The following is a 22,327-nucleotide window of genomic DNA, read 5'->3' as shown; positions in this document are numbered from 1 at the left end:
CTTGCATAGGACATGAGGGAGCAACTTTAACATTTTCAAGCATGAGCTTTGTTTCTCATCCATACTAAAATTCTGTCTGCCAATCTACCCGGGCGGGGGTAAAAGCACAGGCAGTTACTGGCGTATAGTAGAAGTCACCTAAAAGTTCTCCATGTGCCTTGTGCACAGGTAGACTGGGAAGTGCTGTGGCATGTGCATGTGCTCCTACCTTGATTAGGATTATCTGATAAGCCTAAAGTAGGTGCAAATGTCCAGTCTTGCCTGAGGCCTTTCCTGTTTGTCTATTCTGCCCCCAGCTATACTCCTTCTGAAAACAGGTACACGGGATAGTGCTGCAAACCTCTGTTCCCAGGAGATGCTGTGCAGGGTATGCTATTGCTAAACCATCCCAGACAGATGCCTATCCAGCTTCTCTTTGAAAGCCTCTAATAAAGAAGACTCCATACTTTTCTGAAGTAGTTTGTTCCGTTGTCCTACTGATACTAAGCATTAGGAAATTGTACCTGAGTTTTAATCTTAGCCTGCATATGTTGCAATTTAAACCCATTCCCTCATGTCTTGACATTTGTGGCAAGGAAAACCAAATGTTTTCTTTCCTTATGGCACCTATTCAAATGGTTCAAACCTATTCTCGTGTTTTCCCTTGATCTCCTTTTTCTCCAGACCTAAATATATCGTTTTTTCAGCATTTCCTTATGTGGTTTGCATTCCAGTTCTTTTGCCATCTTTTTGCTTGCCTTTTACGAAGTGTGTACATCTTTCTTGAAATGTGGTACCAAGAATTGCATGTGGTGTTCCAGCTGAGACCTAATCAGTGTTGAGTAGTATGGTATGGTCTCTCTCCGTGCCATACATAAAATACATCTGTTAAGACAGGCCAAAATTGCATTCTCTCTTTTTTTCCTCCAACAGCATCACATTGCGGACTTGTGTTGAGTTTGTGATTCGCCAAATCTTGGATCCATCATGTCAGTGCTATGCCTACCCGGTTGTCGCCCCCTCTGCATTTGTACATTTGTTTTTTCTTCCCTAGGTGAATTTATGTAGTTAGTCTGTCCAAGGAAAAAAAATCAAGTTGATTTGGCGTGACATTTTTTTTCCAGAACGAAATCCACGTTGTTGGTTAGGAAATCATCCTACAACTTGATTGTTTTCTAATGTACTGTAGTACCTTCCTAGCTACTGAAGTCAGACTGACTGATCTATAATTTCTTGGCTTCTCATTTTTCTTTTTCTTTTTTTAAGATCACCCTTTTCTAATCATTTGACATCTTCCCTGTCACCCATGACTTTGCGAACATTATTGCCAGTAGCTATGAAATGTCTTTAGCCAATTCCTTCAGCTTCCATCATCAGCCCATGTTGATTTAAATTCATTCAAATTTGTCAAAAATGCTCCCTGACATACCCAGATCTGCTTTTCTCTCCTTTCTATATATAACTTTGCTGTTTTCTTTTGTTTATGTTGTATCATTTTGTTAGGGTTTTTTTTTCCTGTGAAAATAGAGGCAAGCTAATCATTGAGCAGCTTTGCTTATTTTGTCTATTTTGTTATCCCATCCTCACGATGGAGCAGTGAGCCCAGAGTTCCCCTGTTCTATCTTTTGTGACAGTTTTAGAACCCCCTATTCTTATCTTTTAACTTTTCTTGCCACCTTCCTCTGAGGTACTGGGATGCTGGCAGTAGCTAAGGCTTGGGATTTTTGGCTGGTACTTTTAAAAACTTCAGAGCGGATCCTGCATTATGGTTGTACCTCTCACCAAATTTGTGGTCATTAAAGAATTTTTCTCTTAATTCATATGGGCATGGAATGGGAATTTTTAAATTCCTCTGTAGTATGGTGTTTTAGGGATGGAGTATCGTTATAGTCATACTGGGCTGGGAAATTTGTGAGAAGCTCGAGATTTTTCTGGACCAGCATCTGTAACTCACCCTAACCAACCAATAACAGTTTATCATTGTCAGTGATAATGCAGTTCTACCCTGGTTCCACACAGGGTGAACTTGCTAGCTGGTAAGGCTAGTGTAGCTGCCAGCCCCAACCTCTTTCCTGCCCTCTCAGGGTGCTAGTCCTAGGAGTTGCCAAGAAAATACCTAACCCAGGTAGTAGGGGTTAGAATCATAGACCGTAGAAAATTAGGGTTGGAAGGGACCTCAAGAGATCATCTAGCTCAAAACAGGACCATCTCCAACTACATCATCCCAGCCAAGACTTTGTCTAGCTGGATCTTAAACACCAAGGACAGATGGTTTACAACCTCTCTGAGTAACCTGTTTGAGTGTTACTACCCTTCTAGTAAGAAAGTTTTTCCTAATACCCAACCTAAACTTCCTTTGCTGCAACTTGAGACCATTATTTCTTGTTCTGTTAACTGCCATCAGTGAGAACAGTCTAGCTCCATCCTCTTTGGAACCTGCCTTCACGTAGTTAAAGGAGACTGGATTTAGCTCAGGAGGCCTCTTCTAGCCTTATTCCTTTTTTCTCATCTTGGAGTGATTCCCTCCCCCATCCCCTTGTTGCACACAAAAACAGCAAACTGGTTGTCAGTGAGAATTACAATGCCCTATGCAAGTTGGCTACAAACCTGAGATGTGAAATAAGCTGTTGGAGTAACCTACACAGAATCCATTTTTTTGGTTTGTTTTTGGGTTTTTTTCTTTTCTTCCTTCCGTCAGCCAGATGAGGCCTTCTTTGTAACTTCTTCTGCAGGCTGGCTGCTGGTACCACTCGTTTTTGTGCTGGCATTGTGAGCACTGCCAGGCATGTGTCCATAGAGCTTAAGATGGCTGACTATTCAAGCAAGTTGTATCAGCAATTAGAACAAGAGACAGGAATAAAAACAGGTAAGCAAAATAATTTGTGGAACAATTTTCTGGGAAATGGATTCAAAGTATTAATTGGAATTAATAATGCCATTATCCAGTGCCTTAGTGAGACTTCATCTGGAATTCTCTGTACAGTTCTGGTCACCCATGTCAAAAAAGATATCCTCAGATTGGAACAGGTGCAATCTAGCAGTGTAGGAGTTCAGAGTAGAAAGTAATTAGAACTGACCAGGAAGTCATCGTGTTCAGACATATTTTATATTATTTTGGCATGTATTTCTGTTTTTCTGGCAGAACCAGCAGTCTTACTATAAACTGCTGTTTATACTCCACCAGCATATTAAAGTTGATAGTGGGTATATGAAAGCACCACGGCAGCAGCTGCACAACAGTTTCTGACCAGTTTTAATAATCACATAAAAAGCTGTATTAAAAGAAAATGAAAGGTTTTTTTTAAAGTCAGTCTTTTTGAAAATTAAGAAATGCTAGAATTAAGGTTACCTGTGACAGCTCAGTTCAAGCCCTCTTTGTGTGTGTGTGTGTTTAAAAAAAAAAAAAAAATCTAAAAATCTGGTATTTGGGTTCCTCCGTGCCACCAAGGATCTTTGTTTCAGCCAATGCACAGGATGGGTAGTGTTTTCTAATGAACAGCTATTGTTTTTTCCCATTTGTTCAGTATGTGGCCTTGGTGTTCAAATTGCTCTGAAAACAGATGTATTAATTTCATTGTTGACCTTTGTTATACTCATCACTATTATTTAAAAGCTTCACAAATATGAATGGATTTATCTTAACATGTTGAGGTGTGTGGGTTATCCTCAATTTATAGCTGAGAAATTGAGGCAAGGAGATGAAGACAAAAAGTGTCCATTAATTGTGGGTGCCCAGTTTGGATTGCCAGGGCCTGTTTTTCTTTTTAGAGCACCTACCATATGTTTGAAATACAGATCTTATTGACTTAAAGTGTAGCTGTCAGGGCCCAGCATTTCTGCATATTTTGTGTTTTGTTTCAAGCTCAAGAAGAGAGGGTAACAGGCATTGTGTTTGTTCCTTGCTACTTTGGCTACCTTTATTTAGTCCCTCCCCCATCTCTTCCAGTATAGGAGCTACTCCCTAAGTTTTTCCCTCCCTCTTGCTCTCAATCAAATCTAATTGCCCAGCTGTTTAGAGTTTATTTGAACATTTCTCCCTTCTCCTCTATCTCTCTTCCCAGCCAGTCCAAGTCAGCCTCCTTCAGCTCTCCATCCCACTGATTCCTAGTCCTGGTGAGTCCCAGTGTCCACCATGGCACCTTAATCTGTTCTCAGTTTCCTGCTTACATTTTGCTTGCTCAGCTAGCCCACTGGTTGGTTTTTTCCAACCAGTTTCCCTTTTCTCTCTCTCTCTCTCTCTCTCTCTCTCTCTCTCTCTCTCTCTCTCTCTCAGCCTCCAATCCCAGTCTTCCCTACCCCAGGTCCAATTCCCTCAGGTCTTGCATTTGAATGAGACGACTCCACTATAATCGCTGGGCCTAGCTTGTAGAGTACTGAGAGCAAAGAAAAGCCAAACTCCCTGCTTTCTTTTCTGGTGCCTGGCCCGTGTTGGCTCTCAGCTGCAGCTGTAGGGGATGTTCTGCTCAGCCCTGGACTGGAGGTCAGATTTTGGGGAATTTAGCTACAAAGCTCTAGTTTCTCTCTACTAAGCCTGTGCAAACAATTTTCAGATGCTTATAAATTGGTCAGATTTGGGTGGCTTTTGCAGGGACAGCAAAAGGTGAATCCTTGACATAATAAAAAATAAGCAAAGGTATGAGCAAGCAAAAATAGGGTTTTTTTAGTGTCAACCTTAGCGCATTGTGTTGCTAGTGACCTTTATGATTTGAGGTTACTTTTTAAGTGGTTGTATTCATTCAGTAGTTGCGCGATCCCAAAATATTTGGTTATTAAATGCAGTCTTTTCTTCCCATTATTAAGCAGTTATTGGATCAGATTGGACAGTACTCCTTAGTCCCTGCTGGTAGGCCCTTTCCCTACCAAATTCTGTTTTGACACTTCATGGTTGTGAAGTATAATCTGTGAGGGTGTTTATGAACATGGGTAAATTTAGTCTAAAGCCGGGTTTAAATAACACTAGAAGTATACATCAAACTGTGCCTCTTCAAAGTGTTTTATCAGAACAATTGCAGGTTAGTAGCTGATTTCTGTATTAATACCGGGAGTTGGGTTTTCCAGGCTCTTGAGTACTAGAAGCAGCAGGTCCACTAGGATCAGAAGGACTTAGAACCCAACAAACTCTGACTTAACTTTGGTGGTTGCCATAGGGTATATGAAGACCAGCTCTATTTCACTGGCTCAGACTCAGGACCGACTGATCTCCCTGAAACGCATTGCTTCAACACACAAGTATGTATAAGCAGGGGGGAATTATACTGGATCTGAATGTCCCTGTGCCAGCCTTTCCTGAGAGGCTAACAACCACCATCCTTTTTGTATTGTGTGGCAGGGTAATGGGGATACCTTGTGAAATCATCACCCCAAAGCAAGTGGCACAACTACACCCACTAATTAACATTCACGACCTTGTGGGGGCTTTATATATGCCAGAGGATGCAGTTGTATCATCTGCCGATGTGAGCCTTGCTCTGGCAAATGCTGCCTCTCGGAATGGTATGAATTTTTAAAATCTATAGCATGCCTACCCCCTCACGTCATGTCTTCCTTGGTACAAAGGAAAATGACCATCTGTATGGTCATGGTGTTAGATTTTGTATTCAGATATACAGTATTTTGATGAATAAAATGTCCTACTTCTCTTCTTTAAAACTATTGTTTCACAACCCTAAAGCCAGATTCAAACTTGTTTTAGTATTGTGTCCTTGGAATCCCACTGAGAGGAGAATTTATGTAGAGCCCTACAAATATTTTTGTTGTACATAAGAGTCCTTGAAAGTCCAGATGAAGTCAGAACAGTTTGAACAGTTTTATTATCTGTAGAGCCAAAGGGGTATGTGATCACGGCAGCTGGAATACTTCATTGGACTGGTGGACTTCTGGGTAGTTTGGAGGTAAAGCTGGCTCTGTTGGATTTCTGTTTGGGAAGTTTAGGGTGGTATAAAAGAAGAACAAGGTTAGGATTTAATAATAAAGATTGGACCTGTTAGGACTGAAACTTGATGAGATTGGAAGGACATTATTAGGCCTGTGCAAATAGAGAAGTATTTGATTCGGATTTGGCTGATTCGGAGGACAGTGATTCAGTACCTAGAGCCAGTTGCCTCCAAGACTGGAAGTGCTATTGTCATGACTTGATGGTTACCTGGTATGGTAGTTATGGCATGGTATCATTATTGAGATAAATAAATGACTAATGAAACTAAGTGCCACCAAGGTTTTTGCCTTAGAATTGTGTTGGCTGGAAGTTCTGTTTTCCATTTTGATTGTTTCCCTCTATTCTATTGATTTTTGTTCCCCTTTATTTGTTCCTGTTGTTCATAATCCCATATCAAAGAAATACATATTCCCAGCTGCCTGCAGGGGAGTGTTTAAACCTTTCCACAAGGCATCAATGCAATTCTGCTATTTTCCAAAGAAGTTAGAATGTAGAAATATGCCTCCCTTGATGGGAGGATATGCTTTAGAACGAGCTCTAGTGTTAGCAGCCTGTTATCAGTAGCCTGTTAGCAGTAAGTCTTGTGTGTCTGCTCCTTTTTTGCAGGTGTTCAGATCCATGACAGGACAAGCATCAGTCATGTCTTGGTCCAGAAGGGACATGTGACTGGAGTTGAGACTGACAGAGGGCAGATTCAATGCGAGTATTTTGTCAACTGCGCTGGCCAGGTTGGATTATTTAATTTTTCTTCTCTCTGTTTTTGTGAGGATCCCAGTATATTCCAGTTCTCTAATAGTGGAAAAAAGCATGTGGTGACCAGTAAATGAAGTAAGCAGTATGTTTCCCTGATGCTTCCCTTTTCTCTCAAAATAGACAAACTCTTGCCAGTTCCCAGCTGTCTGATCTCTAATGTGGAAAAATATTAGTTCGTAGATTCATACCTGAAGAGATCATTCTGGTCACCCAGTCAGATCTTCTGCATAGCACAATGTTTAAGATTACCCCAAATTACTTGTTTACATCCCAGATAGCTGTGGCAGTTTCTCCCTACTTGCTCCCCCTACTCGCAAAATGAAGGTGGTTCTAATTAGCAGAGCTGAGTTTGTCATCCATGCATTTACTTTTAATAGTATTTTTCTTTTCTACAAAGCATGCCATGTTCTCCAACTTGTTCAGTTCTATACATTTTTATCTTTTAGAAGCTTACTCATTGAACTGATATGTTATAGTGCCCTCTTAATATTAAAGTCCATCTATTCATTAACTCAAAACAGTTTGGATATGTAAGTGCTTGCCATTTTCTTGGCACTGCAATTTGTGTCAACCTGCTGAGAAGCACCCTACCTACCCTTTCACAATTCAGACTTGCCCAGAGTCATATAATGGGAGGAGCACCCTCTCTTGCAATGAAGGGTTTTGTTGTGCCTTAAAAGTATGATTAAGACCCTTTCTTTTGTTCTTGGAAACCATTGTCTTTCTAGCTATCACGGTGTCTCAGCTGTAAAGATGCGTTTTGACCATTGCTTTTTCTCACTTTAATCAGTTATCTTCTTAATGTGGGTCCCCAACAGTAGAAGAATCTAAACTGTTGTCTGTTAGGCCTTGCTTCTGATGAAAGCACAATATTGCCCTAGCAATATAAATGCAAGATATTGTTATTGTTTGTTCTGCATTGTGGTAGACCCTGTGATCCACCATAAACCAGAGCTCCGTTGTACCTAATGCTATATAAATGTAGAACAAAATGATGATCCCTATCCCAAAGAGGTAATGCTCCAAGTAAATGGTACAGTTTTTCTATTAAAGGCACTGAGCTGACATCAATCTGCTCTTTCGTGAGGTAAACGCACAAGTCTTTTAAAGAAAAAAAACACCATGTGGAACCCAAATTTTTCATGGCTTCTGGTCTGTGACTAAGCTTTTCTGTTTTCAGTGGGCCTATGAGCTGGGTCTTTCCAGTGAGGAACCAGTCAGTATCCCACTGCATGCCTGTGAACATTTTTACCTCCTGACGCATCCCTTGAAGAAACCTCTAGAGAGCAGCACACCAAGTGAGGACTTTCCCACTCTATTTTGTTTTTCTAGTGAACTTTCTCTGCCTTTGTAAAGACAAGACTCTCCTTATGAAGATGGAGCTGATTGGGTGCAGTTAGTCTTCCACTCTGCCAAGACTATGTTCTGGGCTTTCTTATGCATGCTGAATGTTCAATTTGAGGGCTGGGGAAGGAAGCAACTGTTTGTTTAGTTAAAGGTGAACTCTTGGTCCCAAACTTGAGTTTTAGTTGGATAGGAGGGACTGCTTTGGAATTAGCTTGACTCTGGATTTGCAAATGTTAGTATTTCAGTTGTGGTGTGCAGATGGCACTTATGGTATGTGGAAGGGGTGGTGCAGCTTTGCCACTGTTTTTCTTGTAGGCCATTGTCTCTAAATAGGCCATATTTTTCTTCTAGCTGAAGTTCAGACTTTTTATAATGGCATTTACGCATCAGTGAGCTGTAGGAGAATGAAAGCACTTGTGGTATTCACTCCTGTGTGCTCTGGGCTTTGGGTTTCCCTGAGAGAGTGTGCTTGTAGGTCTAGGAAGTAGAAAGTTTTGGTTGGTTGCTCCCACTCTATTTTTTCAAGTGACTTCCCAATGAATGCCCTTCACTGACTGAGTAACTTTTATGTTTCCAGCTTCTTTGTGGATGACCTTCTGTTATGAGATATGTATGGTAGTGACTTCTTCTGCTTCTTTCCATCCCATCCTTTCTCTTTTTTCCTCTGCAGCCATTGTGGACTTAGATGGTAGGATCTACATTCGCAATTGGCAAGGTGGCATCCTCTCTGGGGGCTTTGAGAAGAACCCCAAGCCCATCTTTACTGAGGGCCGGAACCAGTTGGAGATTCAGAACCTGCATGAAGACTGGGATCACTTTGGTATGCTAGGGTCAAAGGGCTTGCAGACCTTACATGGGCGGGCTTCCACAACAACGCAGCAGAAGACTTGACAGAAAGATAAAGCTGCCAACCAAGGGAAGTCTGCTGTAGACATTTGTCTGTCTTTACTAAAAGGTGGGAGAAGCTTGGGAACTCTGAATAGTGGGGTCAGCTGTTAGTTTGTGGGGCAGACAGCATGAAAAACTCTTACCCACTGATGCTGCCTTCTGCTAGACATCCCATTTTGCCTGGAGATAGTCTAATCTGTACCAGATATAGGAGAAATGTGTAAACCTCACTTTTAAACAGGGACTGCCAGGTGTACTTAATATGCAAATAATTCTCCTATGGTCAGAGTTCAGCATTTGCTACTTGCCAGATTTCTCCCTTTCATTGCCTAGATAATATTACATTATTATTATTTCATCCCCCTCCAAATTTTTCCAGGTATGCTAGCTTGCATTTTCTCAAGGTTAATCTCCATTTTTATTTTGTGTGGATACTTCTAACTAGAAGTTTGCATGCTTTCTTGCCCTTTTTAGGCTATGGGTATTTTACTTCCCATTGAAGGATGCAAGGAGTCCCTGCTTCCTCACAATGTCCCTGTGCGCTGCCTTCACATCCCCATTATTTTAGGACCTCTCTAACTCCTTGCTAATTTTTTCCATACCAATGCCTGTGTATGACACTACATTCCACCTCACCATTTCCCTTGTGACTGCTAATGCCTTAGCATTTGACTTTCTAGGCAGAGTGGGTTTTATAGAAATAATGCATACCTAAGGGTCTCCTTGCATTCTTTCCCTGACCTCCCGTTCCTACCAGCACTTTGTTAAATTATTCCTTTGCTTTCTGGCTGTGAGGTAGTATTGACATGAAATAATTTTAATGTTGGGCTAGTGGGTAGAACTGAGATGTGGGTGTGCTCTTTTTCTGAAATGTGTTGGGGGCTGCCATTAACAGGTTTCTTCACCTCTGAATAATTGCATACCTGGTTGAAATTGCTATCTGCTAATCAGTGGCGTTCTCGCTATCATGCATGTGCTCTCTTCCCTGTTCCCCCTTCTGTTTTCAGTTTTCATCAAAATTGATAAAGTTCTGCCTATACGTGTATAGAATTTATAGATGGACAAAGGATGCCACCAACCTAGGTATAGTTGTTTCCTTCAGCCAATTCCTCTGTCTACAGCTCTGGTGGATTTCATTAATGATTGCAACACCATTTAGTTTAGAGTTGTCATAATAGCTACTATAAGGCCAGATAAAATGCTGGTCCTGTTGTCATCTATAGAAGTAAAATTTAACCATATACTTGCAGTCTGGAATCCTGGGTTACAGAGTGGGAGAGTGAGTAGAGGTGACAGGAGCTGTGTTTCTCGTAAGATATTTTAAGGAAATGTAGAATGTAGCCATTTTATGCCTGCATGTAAAACACAGGGAGACTTTTGGGCAGTGCTGGTTTCTGGAGAAGCCTTTTGAAATACTTTGCAGAAGACTATAAGTAGGAAAAGTAAATATTTGTTGTATGGCACTGTCCTCTTCTGAATACCCCAGATGGGGTTCTTTCTCTGGCCTGAGAAGGCAAGGTTTGTTGGAGTTCAGCTGTTTCTGCTGGTGTGCACTAGTTGTACCTTTCAGACAGTGTCCTTTTGTCCTCTAGATGCATTGCCATGTAAGGTGTTGGTATCTGCTGAGATCATATAATTCCCTCTGGAGATCATATAATTCCCTCTGTGATGACCTGTACAGTCTGGTTTGTGCCTAGTTTGGGGATGTAAGCAAAGTGACTGAAATACCCACAGACTAAAGGCCTTGATTTGTCAGGATTAGAATGTCTTGTCTTGTTTTGTTTTGGTAAACAGAGCCACTGCTGAGTGCCCTTCTCCGTAGAATGCCAGGCTTGGAGGCTCTGGAAATAATGCAATTAGTGAATTGCCCAGAATCCTTCACACCAGACATGCGGTGCATCATGGGAGAGTCGCCCACTGTACAAGGCTATTTTGTCCTGGCTGGGATGAATTCTGCTGGAATCTCTTATGGTGGGGGAGCAGGCAAGTAAGTGGCTCACTACTATAGTGCAAGTGCAGTAGTTGGGGCTTATGTGCAATGTGACAGTATTCAAATCCTACATATATAAAAATTTTAACTGATACTCAGGTACCTGAGTTCACTTAAATATAGCCTTGGTTAGTGTATTCTTTCTAGTTTCCAATTTGGCATTAATGAGGGAGAAAAACGTATAAGATTTTTTCTTCAGTTCATTTCCCTGTTATGTTTGTCCAGTCCTCATCAGGTTATAATCCTCTTTGCACACCTTCTTGTTCCCCTGCTTGTCTCCAGCTTTGTTCAAAATTATAGTTGGTGAGCCTGCAGCAGTACTGGAAATAGCAAAGCAGACTGCCTCCTGGCCCCAGATTAAACATGCTTCAGCATTCCTTGTTTTACATAGCCAAAGGACTTGGCATAATAGCAGTGCTAGCTATTCAACCATCTCTGGTTTCATTAAGGATGCCCCCTTAATTTCCTACTGCTTTGTGAATTTGAAGGCAGTAAAATATTAATGATTTGATTTATTTGATGGATGAATTTGAATGGTGGAACCACCCATTTCCTCAGCTTCCACTGGTGTTTGTAGCTTTTTCCTTATTGAAAAAATGAAAACCAACCAAGTAATCAAACAAAAATGACCCAGTTTGTATCACTTCTGATTTAAATGCCAAACTTCAATAAGGTATCAGGTAACATACAATTTTCCTTTGTTTCTGTCTCCAATTAGATATTTGGCTGAGTGGATGGTAAATGGGTATCCGTCAGAAAATGTGTGGCCCCTAGACCTAAAGCGTTTTGGTGCCCTTCAGAGCAGTCGCACCTTCCTCCGTCACCGTGTCATGGAAGTTATGCGTAAGTAGGATCACAAGCTTTCACTTGCATATACAAAGAAGTTAAGGATTGTTTTCTTTCTCATCATTTCTTCCCCTGGCATTGAACTGCAGTCATTCTAAAGGATGCTTTCTGCTTTGTAGTAGTCATTATGGCAATGCAGCCTTTGCATGCCTCCTAGCTAACTGAATGGGAATGCACTCTTCCTAGCTAATTCTGAATGGGAATTTAGGGCATAGCTAGTTAGGGCTCCAAAATGCCACACTTGCTCACATACAGCACTCCTCAGAATAGGAAACACCTTGTTTTTGAAAATCAGAATAAAGAAAAAAATCTTTCCTGAACTTTTTGGCTATGAGGGTGGTCAAGCATTGGAATGGGTTACCTAGAATTTGGAATTGTCATCCCTGGAAATTTTCAAGAGCAGGTTAGACAGACACTTGGCTAGTATGGTGTAATGAGGGATGATCCTGCCTTGAGCACAGGGCTGGACTAGTTAACATCATAAGGTCCCCTTCAGCCCTCCTTTGCTATGATCTTACCTGAGCAGCAGCAGCTAGGCACCAAACCTGGTCACTGTTCTGCTCCCTGTGGGTCCCATATAGATTTTTACTTGGCTTATGTTGAGCAAAAGTTTTAAGTGGCAGAAACTGCTTTGACCAGCTGTTTTTGGGGAGGGCTGGAGGCATGTGCTAGATGCGGGTAAAATATAACAATGGAAAAAGAGCACAAGTTACTAGTTAAGAGCATTATGCTGTCCTGAGCATCATAATGCTCTGCATGTCAGTATACTATGGAAATGTTAATGTGCTGATACAAGAATATTTAGGCTAGATGTCTCATTTATCACTTGTGAAGATTTTGCAAATGCTGTCTGTTATCACAAGGAAAAAAGGCTTGGCATGTTGCTGTTGTCCATGTCTTCTAATCTTCCTTCATTCCAAAGTTTCTGATCGGCTGTGAATTAAGAACTTTTATACACACAAATAGCAGTTTTCAAGCTGCATAAGGGATATTTTTGATAGTTATAGAATTGAAAACTATTACCCATGTCGTTGCAACACAAGTATCCACACAACTCCTAAGCACCTGTAGTAATCTATGCACTGCATGGGTAGCTATGCAGCTATATATTAGGGCTGTGTGAAGCTTCGGTCGTTGATTCGATTAGGCTCAATTTGGTGGCCAAATCTCCGAACTGAATCAGGAGACCCTTTAATCTCTCCAAATCAAATTGGAACCCTCCAAACCAATTCAGAAAGATTCGACAGTTTGGGCATAGACACTTTAAATGTTTTTTTCTACATACCTCATGGTGCCAGCCGGCTCGTGAATGCTGAGATGGTGGGGCGGATGGAGTGTCCCACAGGAGCCCGGGGGGTACCCAGAACGCTTGGCAGCAGACCCAAAGCATTTTCAGGTCGGCCAGGGAGCATGCTGACCGACCAACACCCCCCCCCCCCCCCTTCCCCAGCTTGGCTACTGGTGCCTCCTGGGTCTGGAGGGGGGCACCCGGGATCTCCTCGCAGCTGATCGCAGGGGTGGGGGGGGTCCCCCAGTGCGCTCAGCAGTGGACCTGGAAGTAGACTGAAAACCCACCCCCAACTGCACTGCTGTAGGACACTCCACTCCATCCACCCTAGCATTGCAATGTTCACAAGCTGCACCTGGTACCTCGAGGTATGTAGAAAAAACATTGAAAGCTGTGTCTATGGCTGAACCGCTGATTCTCTGAATCGTCATCGAATCTTCAGATTCAGATTTGGCCGAATCAAATCGGGACAGTGATCTGAATCAACAAATTGAATAACTGTCCCCAATTCGGGCCGAATCCAAGTCTGAATCAGAATATGGCCCATTTCACACGCCCCTACTTTGTATGCATGTACTTTATAGATTCATAGATGCTAGGATCGGAAGGGATCTCAGTGGATCAAGTCTGACACCCCGACGACACCCCCCTCCCAGCCAGGTGCCTGTCCAGTCTTTTCTTGAAGACCCCCAAGGAAGGGGTGAGCATCACCTCCCTTGGGAGTCAGATTCTGGCAACCCTAACTGTGAGGAAGTTCTTTCTGATGTCCAACCTAAATCTACTCTGTCAGCTTGTGACTGTTGTTCCTGGTTATTTCAAGGGGTACCCTGGTAAACAGAGCATCTCCTATTCTTTGCTCTGACACCACCCCTGCCCCCCTCCCCCCCCCAGCCTTCTCTTGCAGAGGCTGAAAAGGTCTCGGTCCCTGAGCCTTTCCTCATAGGGCCTTTCCTGCAGGCCTGTAACCATGTGAGTGGCCCTCCTGAATTGGACGCAGTACTCCATCTGCAGCGTGACCGGTACCGCATAGAGGGCACCTCCCTGGACCTGTTCGTGATGCACCTACTAATGTATGACAAAGTATGGCTAGCTCTGCTAATTACTTCATCACATTAATGGCTCATATTCATCTCGGGGTCATTGTCAACTCAGATCTCTTTCTGCTGCTGTGCTGCTGAGAAGGTCATCCCCCAGTCTATACATGTGCTGGTGATTCCCTCTCCCTAGGTGCAGCACCTTGCACTTGTCCTATTGTTCTCTGCCTGCTTCTCAAACCTGTCCAGGTCCACCTGGATTTGGTTTCTTCCCATCAGCGTGTTTACTTCACCCTATAGTTTTGTACAGGCATGTTGCATCTTACGCAGGGTTAGGTTCTGAGGTCACCACATAAGGCAAAAATCATATATAGTCAAATCGCCAGTGATTTGACTAGCACCGACTGCCTCTGCCTCCAAAACCTCCCACTGCGGAGCCGTGCTTGGAGCTGCGCAGCTGGCGGCAGTGGCGCAGTGTGGGGTGGAGGGGGGGATGGCTGCATGCTGCCAGGCCGCCCCCACGCTGCCAAAACCTCCCACCGCCACCACAAACTCAAGCCCCGCCCCCCCGCGTATAGTTGAATTTGCGCAAGTTTAATGCGCGTATGATGCAACTGTATTGTATCATCTACGAATTTGGACAGAGTGCTTTCCACGCCCTCATCCAGGTCACTGATGAAGATATATAACAGCACCAGCCTAAGTACCAAGCCTTGGGGGACCCCAGTGCCCACATCTTTCGAGGTCAATACTAACCTGTCCACCACCACTCTCTGGGTACGACCCTTAAGCCAATTTGTCACCCACATGACTGTGTAATCGTCTATGGCACAGTCGTTCAATTTGTTTATGAGAATAGAATGGGATTCCGTGTTGAGGACCTTCTTAAAGTCCGAGCAGATGACCTCTACCTCGACTCCTCCATCTAAGCATTTAGTGACCTGGTCATAGAAAAAAACAAGGTTAGTCAGGCAGGATCTATCTGTTATGAATACATACTGGTTGCCCTTCAGCATTATATTACTTACTGGACTCCTACAAATGTGATCCTTGATAATTTTTTCAAGGGTTTTCCCAAGGGTAGAGGTGAGACTAACTGGTCTATAGTCACCTGCATCCTCCTCCTCCTCCCTCCCCTTTGTGTATGTGTTAAAAGTTCTACCTGATCAAAACCCATGACTAGCAGATAGTAGATACAGGAGAAAGAACCAAGGGGGATGGTCCTCCCATATGTTAGTCCAATTAACTGTATTTTTAGGGCATGTTCCCAGGAAGCAGGAGGCCCCAATTTTAGTACCCCCTCAACAGGGATGTGCCTTTGCCCCTGCTGGGAGTGAAATGCAGAGATTCCTGGATAAGGATCTTGCACCCCACCCCCTGTTCTCTCCGCATCCCCTTCTCCCTCCTTTCCACAGGGTCAGACCAATTGCCATATTTGAGGTCTGGAAAGAATTTTGCCCCATGGTCAGACTGTTATGGACTGTGGAGGTTTCCATTTTCCTCCATTACAGGGGTCTCGAGCATATTTTAACCATGTTTGCAGCAGCAAGCAGGTTATTAGCCTGCTTTACCTATGGCAGGTTAGGGTTTTGTCTTATCATTTTGTTGGTGTTGACTGTATAATTTTGCTGATAGGTTACAGAATGAATATATATATAGGATGGTTTTGATAGGGATGATCCTGCCTCAGGCAAGGGGATGGACTAGATGACCCCTAGATGTCTCCTTCAACCCTACTTTTGTAGGATTTCTGCGCTGTAGTAGAACATGCTAGTGCCCTTGGAAGAGTTGACATTTGAATGACAGCACTTCAAAGGTGACATATGCATTATATAGGGACAGCACTGGAAAAGGTGTCTTAAGTAGCAGAATTTTCTTTAGTTATTAAGTTAAAACTAGTAAAAGGTAGTCTGTAACAACTGTCTGGAATTGCTGTAGCAATGGATATTTTAGATTATTAGTAAGGAATGCTTGGCAGGAAAGGGTAGTCTTTATAAGGAAACTATGCTTGAGTGTCAGTCATTAAGCAAATTGTAACTTGACTGTTTACAGCCCTCATCTGTGATTTGAAGGTTCCCCGTTGGGATTTCCAGACTGGCAGGCAGCTACGTACATCCCCTCTGTATGATCGCCTGGATGCTCAGGGAGCTAGATGGATGGAAAAACATGGATTTGAGAGACCGAAGTATTTTGTCCCGCCTGGGAAAGGTGAGACCATATTCTCCTGTGGGTAGTGCATTACTGTTGGTTTAACGTGGAGCATTTCATTTGAATGGTCATCTTGATTCTTCTTTGTGTTAGATCTACTGGCTTTGGATCAGAGCAAGACCTTTTACAAGCCAGATTGGTTTGATATTGTGGGCTCTGAGGTCAAGTGCAGCAAAGAGGCTGTCTGTGTCATTGACATGTCATCTTTTACCAAGTTTGAAATAAGTGTAAGTATTGGCAAATGCCGGCTCTCAGCTGCTTTCCTAAATGCCCAATTGGGAGTTATTGTAGAACTGCATGATCAAATGTAGATGTTACCACAGTCCTTTAGCACTCTGGTGGTACAGGCAGTCCTCAGACTTACGACACACGTGGTTCCTGAAAACCGCGTCGTAAGTCAAAAGGTTGTAACATGGAACCAATTTTCCCATAGGAACAGTGTTACAAATGGGGGATTGGTTCCTTTACTATGCTCGACACAGCTGCATCCAGCTGGTAAGTCTGTGGTGGGCGGGAGGGAAGGGGCGTGGCGGGGGCAGATCAACGCCCCTGCAGGAAGGGAGAGATTGGGGCTGGGACAGGGTCTGCCCAGCTGAGGCGGAGGGCACAGATGTGGCTCGCTCTGGGTGGGCGTAGTGGCGCTGGGAGCGGGGGCTATACCCTGCCGCCGCTCGCCCAGCTGGGGCTGCGGGGCACAGAGCAGAGGCCCTGCACTGCCTTGGACACGCAGTGGCAGGAGCCGCTCCAACATCCCCATGCCTGCTGGACGAGCCACAGCTTCCCCCTGCCCTGCACTGGCTGGATGAGCTGCAGCAGGGCATGGCATGGGCATGTACCCCCGTATCTGTACGGGGAGGGTGGTGGAGACGGCTGTGGGGAGGTTGCAGCCACCTGTCCGGAGTGCAGCCTGGCGCAGCCCTGGCCCCGACCACCCTGTGCAGATCTGGGGCACATGCCCCCACCATGGCCTACTGCTGCTGCCACTCACCCAGACGGGGTGGGGCGAGGTGAAACCACAGCTTGTCCAAGAGCCATAGGGAGGCCAGGGTGGCTCCCTCACTATGCGCTACTTGTCCGAGGCAGTGCAGCACCTCCGTCCCAAGCCCTCCTGCCCTGGCTGGGCAAGTGGTGGCAGGGCATAGCCCCAGCTCCCAGTGCCGCTGCACCCATCCGGGGCAAGCTGCACCTGCGTCCCATGTCCCCCCCTGGCTGGGCGAGCGGTGGGAGGGCAGAGTCCCCACTCCCAGCGCCTTCTGCCTAGAGCACAGCCCCAGCCCTGCCCACCCTGCACAGATCTGGGGCACACTCCCTCCCTCCCCCTATGGACTGGCACCATGCAGCCGCAGGAGCCTCCCAGCCTCAGTCCCTCCCTCACTTCAGGGCATTGATCTGCACCCCTACGCCCCTTCCCTCCTCTCCCCGCTCCTTCCCCAACAGCCTTACCAGCTGGATGCAGCTGTGTCAAGTGTCTTAAAGGTGAAACCCCCATCAGAACCTCCAAACGGTATCAATTTACAAATGTCGTAAATGCTGTTCATTGTAACTCAGTCGTAAGTCGAGGACTGCCTGTATTGTTCTTTTTGTGGTTTAATTGGCAACCAATGGCCTCTGTGCTGTATCCAGCCCATGAAAAGGTTGCATTCGCCACAGGAAGACCCAGCTTGGCCTGGGGTGGCACAGATGATCAGGCAGGATGCAGCTGTACCCAGCCACCCATTATTTTTGCAGCACCCTCCTCAGAAACCTGCCCTGTTGCTTTCTATCCTTGTGCTTACCCTCACTGTATGGGGGCCAAATATCTGTAGCAAGGGAAGTACAGGCATTTTGAGCAATCCATGGGGCAGAGATTTATAGCCGAAGGTGGGGAGCTGAGCTGCAAGATCTGGCCCATGGCAGCAGAAAATTGCCAAACCCTGCAATTTAAGGGGTAGGACTCAATGATCCTTTGAGGTCCCTTCTGACTCTAGCATCTATGGAAAAACCCTGGTTTAATTTATAGCATTGATGATGATCAGGGATCTGGGTTTTCCATTTGTCATGGAAAAGTGTGGATTTTTGTCCCTTAAAGGAGAAAACCCCAGGAAACTGTGGGTTTCCCCTTGCAGACTGGCTGAGTTCCGGCTGGCAAAGGGCTGCTTGGGGCTGGCTGTAGTGGGATGCAGGGGGCGCTGCATGCGTGTGTGCGTGCGCGGCAGCCAGGCAGTGAGGTGGAGAGCAACTCCCTCAGTTCCTTCCAGGTAAGTCTATGCTGAGGGAGTGGCCACAGGCAATGTGGGGGGGCAGGGAGGCATGGGCAACACATTGGGGGAGAAGCCGGCAGGGGCACAGGTTGGTGGGGGGAAGCAGGGAGGTAATGTGCCCCCAGATTTCTGCACCCACAGCAGGGTGTGGGGCTGCAGCCTGGCCAGACCAGCTCTGAGCAGGATCCACCTCCACAGCCCAGCAGGCAGGACCAATTCAGGAGGAAGCAGGAGTGGGGGGCACAACTACCTCCCGTGCTGTGTCCTGCCTGCTGGGTTGCAGAGGAGGCTCCTGCCTAGATCTGGTTCAGCCTGGCTGTAGCCTTGCATCCTGCTGTGGGTGTAGAAATCTAGGGGGAGGGCATGTGTCCCCCTAACATGTTGCCTTTGCTCACACCCCAGCTGGAGTTTCTCTTCTCTTCCCCCCACAGTGTATGTGACTGTGGGCTGGGAATGAGAGGCACCAGCATGGGCAGGGCACTGGCATATCAGGGATGCTCAGTATCATAAGGCAGTGGAGGGGACAGCTGCAGCTGGACCCGCATCCTGGTGAATGAAGGTGACAGAGAGCTCTGACTTTTCCATAAAAAAAAACAAAATCAAACACCAAAATGTATAGGTATTTAGAATTTATTTTATTATAAAGATTGAAGCACTGATAGGCTTCTAAACTGGATATATTTACAATTTTAAAGCAGTAAAACATTGCGTTCAACTGATACCTATACACATAATGGCATTTCATTTTAATCATGGAAAAATGTGGATTATGGGTTTTTTAATTGGAGAATTTGGGGTTTTTAAACAGAGAATACCAGGATCCCTGACTGATGGTCTAGAATTTTAGCAAATTTAACTTTCTGAAAGCTCTTGGATACTATGGTGATGTGGTGTGTATAGAAGCCCTAGACATCTGTGTAATCATCATTATGAATGGAAAGGCTTTTGGTGGGATGAATCATGATGCTATCTAGAACCACCACAGCAATTTTGCGCTGCTCTGTCAGAGCTCCATCCTCAGCTAGCTCATTTGATTCTCTTCTCATGTTGATCCCTACAGTCCACAGGGGGTCAGGCGCTGGAGGTTCTTCAGTACCTTTTCTCGAATGACCTGGATGTTCCAGTTGGACATATCGTGCACACAGGCATGCTAAATGAGAAAGGAGGTTATGAGAATGACTGCAGTATTGTACGCTTAAACAAACGCAGGTAAGTCTGTGCAGTGGTATTTTCATTTATCAGCCACCCCTCTTTTGTCCTGGCCTTAACTTGGTTTCCTTAGTGCTTTTTATTGCAGCTAAATCAGTTTCTTCTTTTTTTTGAATATTACTTTGCCATAAATGCTTCTCTCCTTGCCCCATCACTCACATGTGCACATAATCTCAACAGTCTCAGTTTCCTAATTCAGTAGTTGAAGACCTCCAGTGTTGGGGAAAGCAGCCTTTCTCTAGTACTGGAGTGATAAGCTTATGTTCTAAAAACAAAACCAGCCTGTTTAGCCCTGAACTGTATAGTTTCTCAAAGGCAAAGTAAATTGTGTTAAGTAATTAATAGAAGTTCTTATTAGTAGGTTACCTAATCATTTAAAATACAAACAGAATGCACACACATTGAGTCCTAGGCAAATTGGATAGTATGACTGCTGAAAACCTCATTACCTTTCTGCTTGATTAGCTCCAGCATGGCTTTTCTAATTCTCAGTTTTCCAGCATGTGCCAATCTATGTACTTCCCACCTCCCTGTCCCCCCTTATTTCCCTGTGTGTGCACGTGTGCATATATATTTATATCTTTAAAAAATACACATGGACAGACACGCAAATTAGCTTGATCATAAGCTCCCATTGTTTCTTATTCTCGTTCCAGTTTATAATCCGAAGCTTCACTCATTATTTAAATACTCTGGATTTTTGTTTATATTTTTTCGTTCCCATCAGCCTTTTCTATGTCCCTTCTGTCAGGCTCACTGCTGTTAGTATGAGACCTTTTCCTCTTGGAGCTTTTGCCAGTTCTTTATATCATAACATTCCAGCTCTTCTCATCTATCGGGTGATTTTATTTTTATTTTTTTTAATCCTTCCCCTTATGTAAGCTTCCTAGGTTCTCACCTTTTAATTTGCTTCTGCAGCTCTGCTATTTAGGTCACTAAAGTACTTTATTTTTGTCTTGTCATATCAATTGTATTCTAAGGTTATTAGATCTTTAGAGATTCAAATAGAAGTTGTTATACTGTATCAAGGAGGATTCTCTTTCCCTGGAGAAGAGGGTACTTTTTCTTTGAAAAAAGAAATTACATGGGGGATAGAACATGAGATACCTTATATTCTTTGGCATTGCCTCCAATCTGGTTCTTGTGCTTCTACTTAAGTTACTAGCCTGTTGCTAATGCTACAGGGTAGAATTTCTCACCACAACAGATGAACATTGCCCTAGAGGTTTTGGAGATGGTTATAGCATATCTCTGTCCTCTGTTTCCTCGAATGATTGTTGTTTGGTGCCATAGTTCAGGGAAATGGGTTTTAATGCTGTATCCCAGGAACAGTACAAAATAAAATTATCTTGTGGCTGTCTGTGCATTGCTTCTTGCTCTAAATCTAATTTTTTTTTTTAAATTCTAGCTTCTTCATGATTTCCCCTACTGACCAGCAAGTACATTGCTGGACGTGGCTGAAGAAGCACATGCCCAGTGACAGTAATCTGTTGCTGGAGGATGTAACCTGGAAGTACACTGGTAAGAGATCACTGGAAGCAGAGTTGCTTATACTGTAGAAAATCACATGGCTCTTGACCACCACTACACTAATCCTTTTAATCTGAGTTGCTTACTGTGTGATGCCTGGTCTCTCTCCTGAGTGGTACATACAACAAAGTACTATGTATGTTTGAACAGTTCCTTCCAATGTATATGTGCAGAGACAGTCACTTCCATTTCCACGTGCACTCCTCAAGGAAAATCTAGTTGAGTCTGCTTGAGCTTTTCCCATTTCTGAATTCTCTGTAAGCCATGTAACTATTGCATAATATGTATAATTTATAATATAGATAAAATCATAGAGACTGGAAAAAAGATAAGCATGAGGCTGGTGAACCCTCTCTGTGTCATTGGACTTAGTAGTAGAAAACCTTTTCTTTTTTCTATCTAGCTCTCAATCTCATTGGCCCTCGGGCTGTGGATGTCCTGTCTGAATTGTCCTATGTCCCAATGACTCCAGAACACTTCCCCTCTCTCTTTTGCAAGGTGGGTTACTTGGTGTTTACAGGTCAGGTCAGGCTATAAACATATATTTACTGACATAACTGAACTAGGTAGATAGCAATACTTGCTTTACTCTTCTTTACTTTCCTCCCTTTAAATCCCCGTAATTAATTACAGCAATACTTATTTGAAATGTACTGTTCAGTACCTAAAGTTCTATTTGGTATTTCTGTGAGTTTTGTGGCAATAGTGTGTGAAATTGGCAGTCACTAGTGGCAGCTGGTATCGTTTTCTATAGAGTCACTGTCTTTCTCCTTTTTTATGAAAAAGTAACTGGTAAGCCCCTTCAAAATTAAATTTGACCTTTTTGCTCAAACTTCATGGCTTTTAGTACACTTGAATAATTTCTGAATGCCTCAGCTACGCCAAATAATGTATCATTATTCTTGGATTTGTAAGTCTAAAACACCTTCCATACACTCACACTTTCAGGTATTCCTGAGAGAGAGGTTAAAATACAGTCCATTTAATTAGGGTTTCAGTCTTTAATAATCCCAGAAACTTTTAGCAACTATTTTTGGTCAAGCAGTAAACCTGAATCATAAACAAGTGCACAGCCTAATG

At 43.9% G+C, this 22,327-nt stretch overlaps 1 protein-coding gene across 4 annotated transcripts in view; it reads left to right on the top strand.

Annotated features, from left to right (window-relative positions):
* Positions 1–22,327, top strand: part of PDPR (pyruvate dehydrogenase phosphatase regulatory subunit) — a 40,366-nt gene that overhangs the window by 4,196 nt on the left and 13,843 nt on the right. For 3 of the 4 annotated variants that reach the window (XM_014597061.3, XM_059713720.1, XM_059713721.1), the window contains 13 exons: positions 2,712–2,845; positions 5,127–5,208; positions 5,309–5,472; positions 6,521–6,642; positions 7,848–7,965; positions 8,685–8,834; positions 10,697–10,889; positions 11,611–11,735; positions 16,113–16,268; positions 16,362–16,495; positions 19,569–19,717; positions 21,126–21,238; positions 21,651–21,745. In XM_014597061.3, coding sequence (XP_014452547.1) covers positions 2,712–2,845; positions 5,127–5,208; positions 5,309–5,472; positions 6,521–6,642; positions 7,848–7,965; positions 8,685–8,834; positions 10,697–10,889; positions 11,611–11,735; positions 16,113–16,268; positions 16,362–16,495; positions 19,569–19,717; positions 21,126–21,238; positions 21,651–21,745 — 1,735 coding nt within the window. The remainder of the gene's footprint in view (positions 1–2,711; positions 2,846–5,126; positions 5,209–5,308; positions 5,473–6,520; positions 6,643–7,847; positions 7,966–8,684; positions 8,835–10,696; positions 10,890–11,610; positions 11,736–16,112; positions 16,269–16,361; positions 16,496–19,568; positions 19,718–21,125; positions 21,239–21,650; positions 21,746–22,327) is intronic. The other variant, XM_019497302.2, reaches the window with a different exon arrangement.

Source organism: Alligator mississippiensis, chromosome 10 (assembly GCF_030867095.1).
Source record: "Alligator mississippiensis isolate rAllMis1 chromosome 10, rAllMis1, whole genome shotgun sequence".
Taxonomy (NCBI): domain Eukaryota; kingdom Metazoa; phylum Chordata; order Crocodylia; family Alligatoridae; genus Alligator; species Alligator mississippiensis.
The sequence above is the reverse complement of the archived record's forward strand: the minus strand, read 5'-3'. Positions and strand labels throughout refer to the sequence as shown.